The sequence below is a fragment of the Theropithecus gelada genome, chromosome 6 (genome assembly GCF_003255815.1).
Source record: "Theropithecus gelada isolate Dixy chromosome 6, Tgel_1.0, whole genome shotgun sequence".
Classification (NCBI taxonomy): Eukaryota; Metazoa; Chordata; class Mammalia; order Primates; family Cercopithecidae; genus Theropithecus; species Theropithecus gelada.
Genome location: NC_037673.1, coordinates 89214875 through 89235029, shown reverse-complemented (window position 1 = coordinate 89235029; position 20155 = coordinate 89214875). Strand labels below are relative to the sequence as shown.

General features: G+C 41.1%; 2 protein-coding genes across 4 annotated transcripts in view; both read left to right on the top strand.

Moving 5' to 3' along the window:
- Nucleotides 1-20155, top strand: part of FAM172A (family with sequence similarity 172 member A) — a 480941-nt gene that overhangs the window by 330756 nt on the left and 130030 nt on the right. The gene's annotated exons all lie outside the window — the stretch shown is intronic.
- POU5F2 (POU domain class 5, transcription factor 2) lies at nt 17977-19336 on the top strand. Its single transcript, XM_025388511.1, has one exon. The coding sequence runs from the start codon at nt 18045-18047 to the stop codon at nt 19029-19031; it is 987 nt and encodes a 328-aa protein (XP_025244296.1). The 5' UTR covers nt 17977-18044; the 3' UTR covers nt 19032-19336.

Below are 20155 nucleotides of genomic sequence, written 5' to 3'. Positions count from 1 at the left end.
TTGGTTTTTTTTGTTTTTTGATTTTGCTTTTTAACTTATATTTTTGTTTTTTAGGTCCTGTGTGATTTAAGCTTTAAAGAGGTTCTGTTTTGATGTGTTTCCAGGACTTGTTTCAAGATTTAGAGCCCTTTTAGCAGTTCTTGTAGAGGTAGCTTGGTAATGGCAGATTCTCTCATAATTGTCTGAAAAAGATTGTATCTTTTACATGTGATGCTTAGTTTCACTGTATACAAAATTCTTGGCTGATAATTGTTTTGTTTGAGGAGACTGAAGATAGTGCCCCCGATCCCTTCTGGCTTGTAGGGTTTCTGCTGAGAAATCTGCTGTTAATCTGATAGGTTTTTATTTATAGGTTACCTGGTGCTTCTGTCTTACAGCTCTTAAGATTCTTTCCTTCATCTTAACTTTGGATAACCTGATGACAATGTGCCTAGGTGAAGATCTTTTTTGTGATGGATTTCCAAGGTGTTCTTTGTGCATCTTGTATTTGGATGTCTAGGTCTCTAGCAAGGCTGGGCAAGTTTTCCTCGATTATTCCCCCAAATATGTTCTCTAAGCTTTTTGAATTCTCTTCTTCCTCAAGAACACCAATTATTCTCAGGCTTGGTCGTGTAGCATAATCCCAGACTTCTTGGAGGCTTTGTTCATATTTTCTTGTTCTTTTTTCTTTGTCTGTGTTGGATTGGGTTAATTCGAAGACCTCATCTTTGAGCTCTGAATTTCTTTCTTCTACTTGTTCAATTCTATCACTGAGACTTTCCAGAGCATTTCACATTTCTCAAAGTGTGTCCCAAAATTTCCTGAATTTTTGATTGTTCTTTCTTTAAGCTATTTCCTGAATATTTCTCCCTTCACTTTTTCTATCATTTTTTGTATTTCCTTGCATTGGACTTCACCTTTCTCCAGTGCCTCCCTGATTAGCTTAATAACTAACCTCCTGAATTCTTTTTCAGGTAAATCAGGGATTTCTTCTTGGTTTGGATCCATTGCTGGTGAACTGTTGTGATTTTTTGGGGGGGTGTTGATGAGCCTTGTTTTGTCATATTACCAGAGTTGATTTTCTGGTTCCTTCCCTTTTGGGTAGGCTCTGTCCAAGGGAAGGACTACGGCTGAAGGCTGTCATTTAGATTCTTGTGTCCCACGGGGTGTTCCCTTGATGTAGTACTCTCCCTCTTTTCCTATGGATGTGGCTTCCTGTGAGCTGAACTGCAGTGATTGTTGTCTGTCTGCTGGGTCTAGCCACCCAGCGAGTCTACCCCGTTCCGGGCTGGTACTGGGGGGTTGTCTGTACAGAGTCCTGTGATGTGAGCTGTTGGATTCTCAGCCATGGATACCAATGCCTGTTCCATTGGAGGTGGCAGTGGTGTGCAGTGGACTCTGTGAGGGTTCTTAGCTTTGGTGGTTTGATGCTTTATTTTTGTGCTGGTTGGCCTCCTGCCAGGCAGTGGCACTTTCCAGAGAACATCAACTGCAGTAGTGTGTCCGGAATTGGTGGGTTCTTGGTCTCACTGACTTCGAGAATGAAGCCATGAACTTTCGTGGTGTTACAGTTTTTTTGTTTTTTTTTTTTTTTTAAGATGGAGTCTTGCTCTGTCGCCCAGGCTGGGGTGCAGTGGCCGTATCTCAGCTCACTGCAAGCTCCGCCTCCCGGGTTTATGCCATTCTCCTGCCTCAGCCTCCCGAGTAGCTGGGACTACAGGCGCCCGCCACCTCGCCCGGCTAGTTTTTTGTATTTTTTAGTAGAGACAGGGTTTCACCGTGTTAGCCACGATGGTCTTGATCTCCTGACCTCGTGATCCGCCCGTCTCGGCCTTCCGAAGTGCTGGGATTACAGGCTTGAGCCACCGCGCCTGGCCGGTGTTACAGTTCTTAAAGATGGTGTGTTTGGAGTTTGTTCCTTCTGATGTTTGGACATGTTCGGAGTTTCTTCCTTCTGCTGGGTTCGTGGTCTCCCTGGCTTCGGGAGTGAAGCTGCAGACCTTCATGGTGAGTGTTACAGCTCTTAAGGTGGTGCCTCTGGAGTTGTTCGTTCCTCCCATCTGGAGTTGTTCATTCCGCCTAGTGGGTTTGAGGTCTCGCTGGCCTCAGGAGTGAAGCTGCAGACCTTCGCAGTGAGTGTTACAGCTCATAAAGGCAGTGCAGACCCAAAGAGTGAGCAGCAGCAAGGTTTATTGCAAAGAGCGAAAGAACAAAGCTTCCACAGCGTGGAAGGGGACCCGGGTTGGGACTGCTGGCTGGGGCAGCGTGCTTTTAGTACCTTATCTGGCCCCACCCACATCCTGCTGATTGGTCCATTTCACAGAGAGCTGATTGGTCCGTTTTGACAGAGTGCTGACTGGTGCCTTTAGGATCCTCTAGCTAGACAAAAAAGTTCTCCAAGTCCTCACCAGATTAACTAGACACAGAGCACTGATTGGTGCATTTATAAACCTTGAGCTAGACACAGGGTGCTGATTGGTGCGTTTACAAACCTTGAGCTAGACACAGAGTGCTGATTGGTGTATTTACAATCCTTTAGCTAGACATAAAGGTTCTCCAAGTCCCCACCAGATTAGCTAGATACAGATGCTGACTGGTGCAGCCACGAACCCCAAGCTAGACAGAGTGCTGATTGGTGCATATACAATCCTCCAACTAGACATAAAAGTTCTCCAAGTCTCCACCTGACTCAGGAGCCCAGCTGGCTTCCCCTAATGGATCCCCCACCAAGGCCGCAGGCGGAACTGCCGGCCAGTCCCACGCTGCTTGCCTGCACTCCTCAGCCCTTGGGCCGTCAATGGGACCGGGCGCCACAGAGCAGGGGGCGGCACCTGTCAGGGAGGTTTGTGCCCATCGCATGGGGGCTCAGGCATGGCGGGCTGCAGGTCCTGAGCCCTGCCCGGCGGGGAGCTGGCTGAGGCCAGGCAAGAATTCGAGCATGGTGCGGGCGAGCCGGCAGTGCTGGGGGACCTGGTGCAACCTCTGCAGCTGCTGGCCCGGGTGCTAAGCCCCTCAGTGCCCATGCTGGCCAGTCGCTCCGAGTGCTGGGCCCGCCGAGCCCACGCCCACCCGGAACTGGCACTGGCCCACCAGCGCCTCCTGCAGCCCCAGTTCCCACCTCCGCATCTCCCTCCACACCTCCCCACAAGCAGAGAGCGCCAACTCCAGCTTCCGTCAGCCCAGTGAGGGACTCCCACAGTGCAGCGGCAGACTGAAGGGCTCCTCAAGCGTGGCCGGAGCAGACGCGGAGGCCGAGGAGGCACTGAGAGAGAGCAAGGGCTGCCAGCACATTGTCACCTCTCAGTAGCATCCAGAGGGACCACCAGTGGGCAGGGCCCTAGAACGCCCAAGATTATATGTCCTTTGCCTTCAGCTACCCAGGTGGTTAAGGAAGGACCATCATATGGGGGCAGGGCTAGGCATGTCTGAGCTGAGACTCTTCTTGGGCGGGTCTTGCTGTAGCTGCCCTGGGGCATGGGAGTGAGATTCCCAGGTCACTGGAGTTGTGTACCTAGAGGGATTATGGCTGCCTCTGCTGAGTCATGCAGGTTGTCAGGGAAGTGGGGGAAAGCCGGCAGTCACAGGCCTCACCCAGCTCCCACACAAACTGAAGGGCTGGTCTCACTCCCACCGTGCCCCCAACAACAGACCTGAGTCTGTGTCCAGGCGGAGGGCAAGACATGCTCGAAAACTTGCCCCAGGCTACTTGCCTCCCAGCTGCAAAAGAAAAGGGCTTGGTTTTCACCTATAGAGTCTTTACACCGGATTTGTACCCTCCCCCGAGTTCTGGCCAGGAGGCTTCTCACCCTGTTCAAATTGTTACAAAGTTCAGCTAGAGATTTCCTTCTCCCTGTGGAATTTTATCCCCTGCTCCTCTGGTGCCAGGCAGGAATGGCCTGCTGGGGGACCCAGCAAATTCCCAGGGCCTTTCTGCTGCTTCCTCTAACCCTGTATTTCGCTTGACTCTCCAGATTGACCCAGCTCCAGGTAAGGTTGGAAACTTCTCCAGCAAACAGACCTTCAGTTTCTCCAATGGGGGTGTATGTTTGGGAGTGGAAGCTCTCCCTTTCCCACTTCTGCAGTTGGGGCACTCAGTATTTGGGGTGTCTCCCAGGTCCTGCAGGATCAGTCCGCTATGTCTGCGTCCTCTCAGTATTGCTGGTTTGTTCTTGCAGTCAATCTGGAGCTAGAATTCACAATGCAAGCCTCGGCATGCTACTCTATCCAGAGCTGCAATCCAGTCCTGCCTCCCATCAGCCATGATTATCTTACCTCCTCTAAAGACCAATTCTCACTCTATTTATGGTGTTTTCTACTTGTAAAATTGGCCAGTTAAGGACACTGTTATTCAGAGAATGGTGTAATCAGTTCATAGGATCTATATTTATTTTATAGTCCATATTTTAATTATTTATTATAAAGTGGCAACAGTAAATATCTGCCTCACTTATCTTGTATAAAAATGGGGACAATTTGTATATTTTCTGGAGGAACATTTTGAGTTCATCAGAAGGAAGACACTGAAAAATTCCACATGGTACTGTATATTCCCATTAGGCATTTTAGAATTTAAGACTATAATTTAAAACTATTACTGATTATTCTAATTCTATAGGACTGAAAAGGCATTTGCAGAAATACTTTCATTTTCCTGTTTCTATTTCTATTTATACAAAACAAATAACTTATTTATTTAGGCTTTCCTATGTTCTCTGAGACATTGATAAGGGTCACAAAATATTATACAGAAATCAGGGCCACAGAAAGATGATAGAAAATATAGTGAAGAAATTAAAAGGAAAATTAATACTTGAAGGGAAAATATTCATAGGACATAGAAATATGGAAGCAATAAAGCTGAAAGAGACATTGGGATAGCAGTTAGATAATATTAGAAATGATCTTCTGTGATGTGCTGCTTCCCCAAAATAGTCAATTTAATTTTTGACTGTGTATGAGGGGGCATTCTATCAGGGTGAAAAGAAAGGAAAATATAAATGTTTGAAAACAGACAAGCTTGTAGAGCATTAATATATTCTGACTTCTTACAAGTTGGCACAGTTTGCTTTGGCTGGCACATGACTGACAGGACACTATTTGCTAGATTGATTCTACCTGGGGCTGTGTTTGGAGAAGTGTTGCTGCTAAAGCTTACTTACTTTCAGCCCCCCTCCAGATGTGCTCCCTGAGTGCCTTTAAGTATGCCCATTCAGTTTTCATGCATTAATTCAGTAAGTAGTCATTGTGTACAAGACATTGCTCCAGGTACCAGGGATACAGCAGTGAATTGCAATAGGTGAAGTTCCAACACAGAGCTTACATTCTAGTAAGGGAAACTATCAGTAATCAAGATAAGTAAGAAAAGTATATAGGATGTCAGAAGTTTATTGTCTGTCTCCCCTACTAGAATGTAAGCTCCATGTAGGAGAAAATATAAAGCAGGAAGGGAAGACTAGAAGAGAGGGTATGAATTTTGAGACTTGTTTTACCAGTCCTTTAAGATTTATAGTTACCATAAAGCAGAGTTACTGGCAAATTATTATTATTCCACTATTCCTAAAGTGGCTATAGGAAAGTATACTATTTGTACAGTGCTCTAGGCATCACAGACAAGGTTACTTATATCCAGAGGTAGATCAAAAGTTTTGCTACCCTACATCCCTCCTGTCTGACCTGAATGGTGAGGGGATCTTGACATGCCTTTGGCCACTTTGTACCAGGCACACAGGATGGAAGGCTGTACCTTAAAGTGTCATTTTTCTGCATGCTCTTGAGGAGAGACCTGAACCTAGATTCACTAAAACTATATTGTCTAAATGCCTGATACCTGTCAGCATATTTTCTCCCAGAACTTATAAGCATCACATTATTCCTTGCCCATACTATAACTTAGACAGGCATTTCTCTGTTATTTTAGCTTTCCTAGAACACTTGATATAAATCTAGGCACTTCAAAATTAGAAAGATAACAGAATACAGCAAATGTATTTTTAAAAGAAGAAGAAAGGAAAAGGAAAACAACCAAGCATAGTAGATGTCTTCTGGGTTAAGAATTAAACAAGTTCCTCTATTAGATGGGTGTTTCTTGGATTTGGAAGTAAAGAGGGGGACCATTGATCATATGTACCTAACTACTAAGCCCCATTTTCTCATCAGAACATGAAGTGGAAAGTTAGCCGTTACGAGGTGAATTTGAATTGTAGACAACCTGCTAATGTAACCCTAATTTTTATTTGCTTAAATAGTCCAGATTGACTGTTTACACTGACTGAACTTACTGAATATTTGCTAAATAGTCACTTCACGTTATTGCTGAAAATACCTCTTGAGGAAATGACATTAAGGAGTTATATCTCTTCTTTGTTAGTGAATAATCATTTCCTTCTAAAGATAGCAATGAAAAATCAACAGTAATTGCCTCTAGAATGTGGTGTCACTCAGAATGTGTAGACAAGTTGTGTTGTCTAATATGTTTTTAGACACAGCTCAAATTAATTAGGTAATTGGAAATCTATACTTTGCCTTGTAAACATATCTTAAAATTCAAGGCATATTAGCATATATGAATTACTGTACTACCTTTGAGTATCTGTACTACTCAAGAAGTATAGCATTCCCCTTTGCAGTCAGAAGATATTCTAATCCTTTAAGTGATGTTTTCATGAACTAAATAACACTTTTCAGACAGTTTTTATTATTGTAGAGTTAACCTTGTAGCTTTTAGTTATCAGTTCCTCTATTCATTGTTGTATGCTACCTTATAATTAGTAGTTAATGTAAGGGGATAAGTATTGTAAAAGTTGACCACCAGGAACTCTGTGTTTTCAGTTTATCATTCATAATAAATAGTTGGAATCAGGAACTCTCAGAAAGTTATTAATTAAAGAATCAATTAAGATAACCTATCTAAATATAAAATCTTCATTTATATAGATCACTGGTATATATAATCATTTGCCCTGATTATATATATTTCATCAGGTCCAATATTATCCTGTGATTTTGACTCTTTCAGTTTTCCAGTAATTCCAGTGAATATAAGTAGTCTCACTCCAAAAATCTCACTTTAAAAAAATTAAAAATAGCCATCATGTTTTTTACAGCTTTCTGAACCAATTTGTGAAAAATCCTTCGAAGAATTTGGCAGTAAAGGTGGCAACTCTCCTTTTCCTGAGCTAACTCTTCTCTTTAAAGATAAAAAAAATTTAACTAATTGTTTTTGAAATGTTTTTAGATAAATAACTGAATAATAAGAATTTGTATTTGTACTTAAAATTATAAATTTTGAGTTAATATGGAAACACTGTTCCTTTTACTGCCCCCATAGGAATATCTTCATGGCTTTTAATGCTCTGTGCATAATTGCTGGAAAAAATAAGTCAGGAGCCAGTGGTACCTAAGACAGACATTTTCATCCCTTTTATCATATGTTAAGTCTTGATCTCCCTTCCTGTGGCTGTCTTTGCTTCACTTGCCCCCGTTAGCTCTGTCTGGGTCACTGCCCTTGATGGGTCTCTCTATGTCTGTTTATTGACTCTGGGTGTTTTTCTCATCTGGCTTAGCCTCTATGCCATGTCTTCGTGGCTTCCAGTCTCCCCGACCTCAAGACTGTTCTTCTAGCCCATGGAATCACATACCCCCCAGCCCACATGTTTCTGTCTTCCCCTGCCTGACTGTGGTTTACCTGGGTTCACTTGCCCTTCACTTCCCTTTGACGTGGGCTCTGTGTCTCCCTCAAGCCACAAGGCTCACTGTCTGCTCTCGCCTACACATTCTGTGTGCCCCCATGTACACTCTCTCAGCCTGCTCTGTCTTGTCATAGACAAATTGACAGCAAGTCACCAGTGATAAATCTGTCTGCTGACCAGAATATTCCCAAAACATACATCTTCAAAGAAAACTGCATTGATTTCTAGAGGTGATTTGGAACATCTAAAATGCATATTCTTTGGTACTAAAACGAACTTTGAAAGTGAACATTAGGCACTATACATAGGCCAAATATTCTTTATTTATAAAATCTCAAGATGTTCAGAGTTGATTATCAGCACTTAAAAAGCAGGAGTATACTTTTTTTAAAAGTTTTTACTTTTTCATGTTTCTTAAAATATAGTCTTTTTCCAAAGGAAAATAGTTCTATTTAATGATAAATTTTGAGAGATAATTTCTTTGGATTAATGACTTCATTATGTAGGTGCAAAAATTAATTTAACTGATATTTGACGTCTAAATATTCTTTGAGACCTTGTGCTAGCATTTCTGTCCATAGTGTCTGTTAATATCCCCTTCAATCATACATATCTGACCCTAATTATTTAATATATTGTACCAATAAATGAAAACATTTTATACCAGCTAGTTTATGGATGTTTTGCATAACTGCATGCCACAATCCTTGACAGAATTCAGTTGTATTATATAATTTCTTAATTTCTGAAGTGCTATAGAAGTGACTTGTTAAAAAAGTTGGGGCAAAAAAACATACACCCTTAAACTTCTTAAACTTTTTGTAGCAATGACTTCTATAAATGAGACTTTTTAAGGAGACCCTGAGTTAAAAAGTTATTGATAATCTAAAAATTGGCATGAAGATGCTTTTGTTATTAGCTAATATTTCAGAAGTTTGAAGAAAGTAATGTAAAAATTTTCAGATGTTTTACTTTTATTTACTTTTTAAAAATTCTCTTCAAAGAAATTTAGTCTTCTGTCAATATTAATTTATATGAAATAGTAGCTAAATTTCTCCTCAGTTTCCAGATGGAAGGTGATTAAATTTAAAATAAGACATGTTGGCTGTATATGATGGCTCATGCCTGTTATCCTAGCACTTTGGGAAGCAAAGGTGCAGATAGCTTGAGGCCAGGAATTTGAGACCAGCCTGGGCAACATAGTGAGACCCCATCTCTACAAAAAAATAAATAAATAAATTAGCTGGACCTGGTGGAGCATGCCTGTGGTCCCAGCTACTTGGAAGGCTAAGATGGGCAGATCGGTTGAGCCTGCAGTGAGCCATGAGTGTGCCACTGCACTCCAATCTGGGCAATAGAATGAGACCCCATCTCAAAAATAAAATAAGACATTGTTAATTTAAGGCCACAGATATGAGTGATTAAATATAACCAATATGTAGGAAAGCTGCTGTATGTTAAATTAGAGGTACTCAGTTTGAATATTACAGTGACAAGTATAGTCTTCCATAATCACTGTAGTTTAGATTTTTGCCATATTTTTCTTATGAAGGAGTAATCACTCAGAGTTATTTGTTTTTGCTTTTCTTCAAAAACAATATCAAGCATATAAAAATCAGCATAAGTAGCAAGGCTTGAATTTTTAGATAATCCAAATTTAATTATTTTACCAATTAGTTAATCATCTTCAATTCTTCCCCCAAAAATTAGAGCCTAATTTCATGTCTTACCCCTAATTTGAGTTATTCTTGATTCTCTTGAGGCAAGAAACTAACTGTAAATATTTATTCTTGAATTCCACAAAGATATATTGAACACCTAATCTGTATTAGGCACCCATCTAGGCTCCAAGGGTACAAAGAGTGTTAGACATGACTTCTGCCCTCAAGGAGCTCACAAGCTCCTAGAAAGAAGTCTTGTGTTTACTGCAAAGATTCTCTGCTTCTAGTCAGAGAATGATCATTGAAATGGATGGTGGGGTTGGGAGTAGGGGAAATAAAGGGCTTCTGAGCTCTTTTAGAATCCAAGAGTAATTCTTAGTTCACCAACACCCTTTTTTTAAATGACACTCTAATGTTATTGAAGTGTTAGTGCATCTTCTGAAAGTATCTACCTTCCTTCCATACTGTCATGAAAATGTGACTTTTTACTCTAGATATTATAGACAAGTATATGTCACTTGTCATTTCAAACTCTTTAATAGTAGTGTGTCAGCATTTACCAGGAAGATCTTTGGATTTATCATTACTGTGGGAAATTTGTATTCTCCCAAAAATGTGGACAGTTAATGGCCAGATAAATATTCACAATCACGCTGTCTGTAAAATGGGGTAAGACTAGTATCATCGCATTGGGTTATATTGAGAATTAAGTGAAATAATTTATATTCTTAAAACAGTACCTGGCATATAGTAAGAACTTCATAATTCTTCACTTTGCATAGTTTTGATATACACAAATTTTTGTTACCATAGTTTAGTTAAATAACATCAATTCCCCAGAAAACAAGATTCAAAATTCAATACAGTATATTACCTGTAAATGCATTAAGCACAAACTTTGCCACTGGCCCTTCAGTCCACAGATCTCTATGTGAATAACAGATGCACATCATGATCAATGGCCAATCACATCACTTTTTTCAAACTCTGTTACTGATTAGTCACTTCATATCTGCTTTCAGTTCATGTACAGATGGCATTGTCTCCCATTTTACAAGAATGGATGATCAAAAGAGAGACTTGACCAACACACATAACAGTGCGGTAAAGAAATGAAACACTGGAAATGAAATCGAAAGTGTTTATGACAAAAAAGATAAAGATATCCCAGAGAAAGTGACACTGGCAAACGAAAAAGCAAGACAGAAAACCTCTCATGTTAAATGAACTCTCAGAGCTATTTCACAACATTGAAAGTGCAAAGGATAAAACGTTGAAAGCTGATTCAAACTTAAGATTATGACATTTTGCCCAGGCATAGAAAAGATATGCTTAAACCATACCATAAGTGATATGATGAAAAGAAGGCAAGCACTGATCAATATACTTTAAATAAGTTTTTTTACATAGAAATAAAGCACTGTAATTCTCATTCTTTCTAATGTTTAAATTACAGTGTACTAAATAAAATTAGTTTTATTATTTTTCCTTTTTTATTTTTAGCTGACAATAGAGGCTTTTTAATATTTTGACGAAATTTTAAAGGTCATAGAAAAATCATAATTTATCCTATTGATTATTATGATCACTTTGCATGTTTTCAGCTTGTATGGTCATTTTTATAGTCCCTCATTATCATCTAAAGCAAGAACTTCCTGTAGTTGTTATTAATAATTATTTTGTCCAGCAAGTCAAGTATTACAGTTTCAGGGAAACTGTTCATTGCTTTTCAATATTTGAGAATTTAAAAACTTTGTCATGTCTTTCCTGCCTCTGTCTTTGCATTTTCAAAGTGTCTAAGTTCTAATTCTAATCATGTCTTATCACAGGGTTACCCTCAGAGCCTCTTGATATAATATACAGCAGTACAGTATTTAAACTCCTTATTTTACAATTCTTCAATATTCTACCCTATTTCTTCATTCTCCTAAGTCTTCTACTTAAATTCTATGCTAACCTTTTCCTTTTATTCTTCTTCCTGCTAATATTATATTCTTCCATACTCTTCTTCAACCCCGGAAAGCCTATCAGTTCTTTAATACATTGTCTTCCTTTCAAAATGACACCTGCCCTAGAACATATCCTTAAGAGAAACTTCTTTGAATTCCTTGGCTTCTTCTTTATGTTTCATCTACATGTCTGTCAATCAGAAAAGACCAATGTCTTGCTTGAATTTAAATTATTACAGAAAATTCTATGTAAGCAAAATGCAAAATTCTAACTGGACATTGACTAGAGTAGCACTTGCCAACAATGGCGTGATTGGCAACAAAATAAGAATTAAATACTGTGTATTTTCACTGTATACACCTTTGTACCTCTTGAGCCATGTGATTGTATAGGTGAATATTCAAAAAATAATGAAATTTACATTAAGTGAATCGGATAATAGAAATCTTGCTTTCAGTTTTCCACTCACAGTTGGTTTGATATAATTACTGCCAAGAGTTCTGAGGCTTTCAGAAGACGAAAGCTTCATTTGCCTGACGTTTGCTGCACACACATAGAATGATGAGCAGGCTGCTGGGAGCTTGAGGAATGGACTACAGGCAGATAAATTTTGATTTGGGCATGAGTATTTTGCTCAAAGAGGCTGACAACCTAGTTTGTTCTCTTTAAGACCTTTGGGATTATAGTGAGGTGACTGGAAGAGGATTCAGTTTGATAAGCTGACTGAATGCTGTCTGAATATCTGTCAGGTTTAAAATGCTGAAAGAAGTTTTTAATCTATATATTTAGGTAAATTTTGCTTAGAATTTTTAGTCTGGTACTACCTCTTGAATTTTCCATGGTCATTGCTGCATTTAATGCTAGTTAAAATAAGAGTTCATTTTTCAGAAAAAAAAAAAAAAGCATCCGTGTGGCTCTGTTTGGCTTGTTTCAGTTCAGTTTCCTAAAGAGATTCCAAGGAAATTCTCAGAGGCCTCAAACTTGTGATGGTAATAGCACCAAAGTCAATTAATTTGGAATCTCTTTAAAAAACAAAAACAGACAAACAAAAAAAAACATAATTCTCACAACACCTAAAAGAGTTATCTGCTGTAAACAGAAATTCTTTTCTACTTCTCATTTACTTCTCTGAGCCCCTATCACATCATGATTACTAGTTTCCTTGGTCATAAGCTGTCATTTTTGTTAGTATATTTTACTGTGCAATGCAATGAAAAATTTTTCGTTAAACCAGTTGTGCATCTCCTGCTCTAAAATGGAAGCAGAGTGATAATTTGAATGTAGAACATAGTGACTGCACCCTGACTAGAGTAATCAATGCAAGAGCATCCTTAAAGCTTTTCTTCTGTAACAAGGGCAAACTCAGCTAAAAAGTTTGTTTAAATCATGCTTGGCATAACAAGAGCCTTGAAACTTTATCTGTCTCTGACTATCTATGAATATACCTGACTCATCATCATAGTGCCTTTCAACTCAGCCCCACTCAGCTCAACTGCTCTTCCTGCCTTTACAGATATTTAAAATTCCTTAAGGCTTCTGGGGAAGGCTGCAGGGTTTTTATATTTAATATTATTTTATTTTATAGCATAGGAAGTTCATAGCTCATGAATATCTCAGATATGCAAAATAAAATGAAGGACTTTTTCTCTGTATACTCTTAAGTCCCCTTTTGGTCTCTGACTATGTGGTGGTTATGTCATATTTGTGTCGTGAGTATTTGTTTCAAAGCAGCAATTACATCATTACAGCATTACAAAGCAGCCATTTTTAAAATACTAAAAAGAACAGCAGCAAAAAGAAGTAATGTTTTAGAAAAGTCCTTCCTAATCTTAATCTGAAATTAAAGAAATTAAAGAAATTCTGTTAGCAACACTACTACATTATAGCATTTCTCCACATATAAGAGTAAAAGCATCTTGTATTACTGTTATTTACAAATGGCTGTTCTTTCATCCATGTTCTTGTCCTCTGTTATCTCCTGTACAGAATAGTACTATTATCTATTATGAAAATTATCTTGAAAAGCAATAAATTATCCTATTTAGTAACTACCTTGATTTGATTAGCTCTTTTTCTATGTTATTACAACATAAATGTTCTTATTGTATATACTTTATTAGTTTTTCTTAATTGCCTAACTTATCTTTGATGGCTCACTTTTGTTTATACAGTTTAGTAAAGATCCACACAAAGGATTGACAGTTAATCATTTCAGTGTATTTTCAGGTAGTTTCCAGTGAACTGAATTGTTGTAATGTGTGATGTTAACGCTTTCACTGTGAAGTGGGAGGCATCGTTCCTTAAAGTACTCAGCTGCCAGAGTTTTCCTGGATTACTGACTTTACTCCCTGGATCCAGAGACGGTGTTCCCAGTATCTAGTCTCTGCATCTTGTCTTCTGCCTTAGCCTTTTGTCTTGCTCCTTTACTAATATGATTCTTGAGGTCCTACATCTTTCCATCTTAGTGGCAATGCCTTTGCACCACAATGCCTGGTCAGTGCTAACTTACTAGGACATCTGCAGAGTGGGGAGACAATAAAGACCAGCACCATCTAGTCTGCCCTGCCCTCTCTCTCTAACTTGGATATCATTCTTAGATCTTCTGGTCGGTTCTGTTGCTTTATTGCAGTCAAAAAAGAATTTTTTTTTTTTTTTTTTTTTTTTTTTTTTGGAGATTCTGCTATAGAGAAGTAGAGCTTCTTATAGACTCTTGAGCAAAGCCGTGTCCTCCTCTCTCTCGAGTATGAGAAGCTTTTGGGAGAGATGCATTTGGGGGAATGATGAAGCAAAGATCACCTTCCTATCCAGTGAAATAACCGACCAACAGAATGACATAAAAAGCAGATTACTTTCACATCCAGATGTTTTCATGGACTTACTATACTCAGAGCACTGTGACTGGCTTGTGCATTAGCATGTTACTTGGCACATAGGTACAAAACAAATCGTATATCTATAATATGAATTTAGGAGGTTCCATATCTCTTAGCTGGATAACTAAGACATAAAATTCTAGCTGTTTAAGGCAGCACAGGTATGTGAGTGGACATGGCAGTAAGTTCAGAGGGGAGGGATATCACTGTGGTCCAGAGTATAAGGCAAGACTTCTCAAAACTATCAAACTTGAACCAAACCTTACAAGAATGTTGATTCTTAACTCTGCGTCCACTGTTTCCTGCTTCCTATCATTTGTGGATCATGGCAGTTGCTTTTGTCTCCTTAGAACAGGGAATTCTTAAGGAGAACCTAATAATAAAAATCCTGATACTTTTTATTTTTAAGCATTTCTGCTTAAAACAGCTCTTTCAGAAAACCACCCTTGATTCCAAAGATCATAATAATAGAAAACTTCTCAACTTCCCTGCTCTACTGACATTTTCTCTTCTCCCTCATTTAGATTATAAATATATAGGAGACTGGAATCATGTGTTTCTCATCCTTACTCTGTAATTCCCTATGGATAAGACCAGCTTGATTCTTACACTGTAATCTAATCACTTACTAAGAGTGATTTTTTGTTGAAGGTGATGGATTAGCCTTTCAGATGCCCCAGCACAAACAGCACCAGTTGTCTTGGGCATTCCCATCAACTGCCTTCCTCTGATCTCTATTCCTGTTCTAACCAAACATGCTCCTGCTTCCTTTCCCTGCTAACCCCATTTCCATTGGAAGTTGAATATACTTTTAAGGAAATGGCAAGACTTCCCTCAAGAACATGGGCTTTTCTTTTTAGCAGCACATGCGTATAAACCGGGAGATATGCACATTGGTAGATGAGATCTGACCAAGTACAAAGAAAGCCTTAAGTGAGAGCATCCAAGTAAATCTTAAAACCCATCAAGGTAATATATAGCCTTTTTTTTTTTTTTTTTTTGAGACCGAGCCTCACTCTGTCACCCAGGCTGGAGTGCAGGGGCGCGATCTCAGCACACTGCAACCTCCACCTACGGGGTTCAAGTGATTCTCCTGCCTCAGCCCCCTGAGTAGCTGGGATTACAGGTGCACGCCACCATGACCGGCTGATTTTTGTATTTTTAGTAGAGATGGGGTTTCACCATGTTGGTCAGGCTGGTCTTGAACTCCTGACTTTGTGATCCACCCACCTTGGCCTCCCAAAGTGCTGGGATTACAGGTGTAAGCCACCGTGCCTGGCCAGTGTTACTTTTTAATTTAGTAAATGTTTGTAGCCACTGTGTTTTAACTCCGTTTAAATATAATAAAGCTTTGCTCACATCTATTTGAACTCACGTTTTCTAATTCATTAAAAATATTTTCATTCAACTATTGTTTTTAAACCACTAATGAACCTTTTTCCTTCTTGTGAAAATGGGCTGTTGGCCAGGCACAATGGCTCATGCCTGTAATCCCAGCACTTCGGGAGGCCAAGGTGGGCGGATCACGAGGTCAGGAGCTCAAGACCATCCTGGCTAATACGGTGAAACCCAATCTCTACTAAAAATACAAAAAATTAGCCGGGCGTGGTGGCAGGCACCTATAATCCCAGCTACTCAGGAGGCTGAGGCAGAGGGATCGCTTGAACCTGTAAGGCAGAGGTCGCAGTGAGCCGAGATCGCGCCACTGCACTCCAGCCTGGGTGACAGAGCAAGACTCCGTCTCAAAACAAAACAAAAGAAGAAGAAGAAAATAGGCAGTTTTCAATATGTGGACCTTAGCATATATATTGCTTTCTCTTCTTTATCCTTCTTTGTGATCCAGCTTTCATTCTGTTTGGCATATACTGATTGCTTCGTGATTTTGAAAAAAAAATAGCATGTAAGTATACCTCGAGAGAATAGATACCAGCAAAGTTATTCTTAAATGAACTTTTGTATATTGCAAGCTGTTTTCTATAGACTGTCATCTTAAAATCTAATTAAACGCAAATATGGAAGTCTTTTTGCCATTAATGCTACAGAGATTCATTTATTTAACGTTAAATAAATATTTCTTGACTTCCTTCTGTGTTCCAGGTATAGTTCCAGGTGCTGAGGATCTAGCAGTGAACAAGACAGACAATGACCCTGCTCATAGCCAGCACACATTCTAGCAAGGGTTGCAGTAGAGATACAGATGACACGTAACTAAGTACACAGCCTGAAGCGATGGCAGCCAATTTTCTGATTCTTTTCCCTTTACCATTGCTTCAAGGCCGCATCTGCAATCTCAACACAACACAACACAATACAACCTGTAGTGCTGGGTTGAATTTAGTCTCAATGTTCTGCCTTCATCTAGGAAAAGGTATTTAAGGGCCCAAGAAGATGAGGCTAGGAAGGATGATGGTAGATTTCAGATGTTTTAGGAGACCCAGTATATAAGATTTGACACCCTATGGAGAATAGAAAAAGTCAAGAACAGCTCCTAGGTTTAAGCTTGGGTGACTGAGTTAGTGATAACTAGCTCAAAAGTCCCGGGATTGGAGGCAGGTTTAGAAGTGCTGATAATGAATTTGACTAGGGGCAGTGAAAAATACAAAACTGGAAATCAGAAGAGAAGTCAGAACTGAAATACAGATTTCACTGTTACCAGCATTTCATGTAAATTTTAAAAGGAAAAGGAGCAAGAAGAGTAATCAACATTGCCAGATACGGCAGGATGAGGATTTTTTTAAAAGGCCATTGTATTTGACAGTTGAAAAATCACTGATGACTTCAAGAAGACCAATTTCAGTAGATGTGGGTGGGGACAGAATCACATCATGGTTAGTTTAAAGAATGAAGGGCTGTGATTGTCTAGCCAAGGTCATTGTGCTCTTACTCTTTGGAAACTTTGAAACTGAGGTCAGAGCTTCTCTTTCTCCGCCCGCCCCCTCCTTAGGTCTCTCCACACAGGGCCCACAACTGGATGCCTGAGCTAGGGGCATGATGGAGGGACAAATTAAGATCATTGGGTCTCTGGTGGGATAAGGGCCCAAGGATAAAGGAGCCTGATGTTGGTGAGTCAGATATTGCAGGGAGCATCCTCAGTGGGTCAGGCCAGTTCAGAGACCTGTCTCTAGAGTGGGAAAGAGAAGACACACACCTAGATCTCTGTTGGTTGAGGAAACTCTGGACCAAGAAGCTGGGTTAGAATGGGAAACAAAAGGACTTTCAAGGCTGAGGGAAGAAACATGGAATTAGTTACAAAGTTCTGCCCCAGTGAGGGAGTGGAATCTGGCAGTTTGGGGGTGGAGTGGTGGGGGTAGAATCTGAGGCAGTAAACTGATGTTAACTAGAAACTCAAGCAGGGATGCCTAGGTTTCTTAGGGCACAGGTACTGGGGATGTGCAAAGAGGAACTATTGGCAGTACTTGTGACCATAAAGATAGTAGTGAGGGGGCAGTTTATGAATTGAGGGTTCGTCCCAGCAATATCTGGCATATAGATATTTAATAATTATTTGTGAAGACAAGAAGTTAGGTAGTTCCTGGGGATCAGGGGTCCTGAGTTTCTGAAGAGCCATAAGAAAATACCTGGGTTCTATTCAGGGAGAGGATGGAGGCAGTGACTAAGGGACTCCAGACAGCTTGGAGATGCAAATCCCAAAAGGGAGCTTTGTACCTCTATGGGAGTTGGAAGCAAAGGTCAGGGTCGAGGGCTCACTCCCTTAACCCTAGGACCCAGGAGTTCCTACGGATCTACGAGATTTCCCTCCTATGCACAGGCACCCTTGGCCTGTAACGCCTTCTCCGCCCACTGGGGGGCGGGGCTTGAGGGGGCCGGTGGCTGTTCTGAAGCCTCGAGGGCCATCAGTTCCTACCAGAGCTGCTGCGGGTGCCATCCCACCCATGGCCGGACACAGGCCCTCAAACCACTTCTTCCCCCTTCCAGGCAGTGGTGGGGGCGGCCCCAGAGGGCCAGTGCCCCTGCGGGTTGAGACCCTGACCTGGTTGAGCACCCAGGCGGCCCCTGGCAGGGTGATGGTCTGGCCAGCAGTCAGGCCAGGGGTCTGCCCAGACCCTGAGGTGTGGAGGATTTCCCCGGCTCCCCTGCCACACGAATTCCGGGGCTGGATAGCACCCTGCAGGCCCCGTCTTGGAGCTGGTGAGGCAGGGGACTGGTTGCGAAGCCCCTCCGAAGGCGCCCTCCCTGGGCCCTACATTGCCCTGCGGAGCATCCCGAAGTTGCCGCTGCCAGAGGACGTCTCGGGCATACTGAAAGAGTTGCAGCAGCTGGCCAAGGAGCTGAGGCGGAAGAGGTTGAGCCTAGGGTACTCACAGGCCGATGTGGGGATCGCTGTGGGAGTTCTATTTGGGAAGGTGCTTAGCCAGACGACCGTCTGCCGCTTCGAGGCCCAGCAGCTAAGCCTTGCCAACATGTGGAAGCTGCGACCACTGCTGAAAAAGTGGCTGGAAGAAGTGGAAGCAGAGAACCTTCTGGGCTTATGCAAAATGGAGATGATCCTGCAACAGTCTCGGAAGTGGAGACGGGCAAGCAGGGAGCGACGAATCGGAAACAGCCTAGAGAAATTCTTTCAGCGGTGCCCTAAGCCCACGCCCCAACAAATCAGCCACATTGCTGGGTGCCTCCAGCTGCAGAAGGATGTGGTTCGAGTTTGGTTCTATAACCGCAGCAAGATGGGCAGTCGATCAACCAATGATGCTTCCCCACGGGAGGTTGTGGGGACAGCCGGGCCTCCTTGCCCAGGGGCACCAGTGTGCTTTCACCTGGGACTGGGGGTCCCAATGGATATCCCCCACTATACACCTCTCTACTCTGCAGGGGTAGCCCACTCCTCTGCCGCAGCCACCGCGGTGGGCCTTCTCAGACTTTAGGGCTGAGGGACTTGCCCTTCGCGGCACGGTTGGAGAGGGGAGAAGGGAAAACCCAGGAAATGTCCCTGGGGTTCATTTGAGGGCTTTTAGCATTAATTTCTCATTCACTGTCTAACGAAGTTAAGGATACATAGTAGGGAATGGGGGTTGGAATTGTTCAAGAAAAACCTGGGAGAGAAGATGAAGTTTATTGCAGTTCTGTGTTTTCCCTTTGTTTTTCCCTAGCATTGATTTCAAGGTACATTACAGTATATAGATGGTTTCGATATTTTGTTCCTTTTTAAAATTAAATATTGTGTCTGTTATTCCTTGTGGTTATCAGTAAACATACGGTTTAAATTTTTGTATAAACACAATACTAAGTGAAAAACTCAAGTCACAGAAGACTCCCTTAGTATACAATTTTTTACTTAAAATCAAGCCGAACTCTGTGTAAACACAAATACAAAATCCAGGATAATAGTTATCTTGAGGGGATGACATGAGCATGTGATAGGGAAGAAACACACAGAGCACACCTAGAGCCTTTGCTGAAACACCTGAGCTTTCTTGGAAGATTCTTTTTTTTTTTTTTCTAATTTACCTTTTCATTTCCGGTGCCCCAGCTTCATGTCAGGGTCTCAGTTCATCTCCCCACTTTATGCAGTCTCGTGGGATTATGTCCTGTCCTGCCACAGTCACTGTATTTTAAACTCCTTTGTTACTGAGGTTGGCAAGCTGGACAGCCAGAGCTTCAGTCCCAGCTGTAGCTTACTCCTCCAGTCCCTGGGAATTTCCCTTACTTTCTCTTGATCTCTTATATAGTTTTGAGAGGATATTTGTAATAGTTTATCCAAACTTCCCTGTTGGTTTTTGCCGTTATACATCAAACCACTCTTGTAATTTCCTCTCTAAAATTGGTCCTTTCAGTTTTTCACGTCTACTTTGGTCAATTTTGGTCACCATATACCAAATGGAAATCATTCATCCCTCTGTGTTTTCAGATCTGCTGTCACACACCTGCATGCTCTATTTATTGTCCTGGAATTCTATCAGTATGTATTATATCAGAGTTTATGTCTTATTTCTGGATACTAATCTTGTCAATTTTTGCTTTTTTTGTAATCAGTCTTACAAAGGTTTTA

Excerpts from the sequence above, each read along its gene's own strand:
- POU5F2 (XM_025388511.1), top strand. The coding sequence starts at position 18,045 with ATGGCCGGACACAGGCCCTCAAACCACTTCTTCCCCCTTCCAGGCAGT.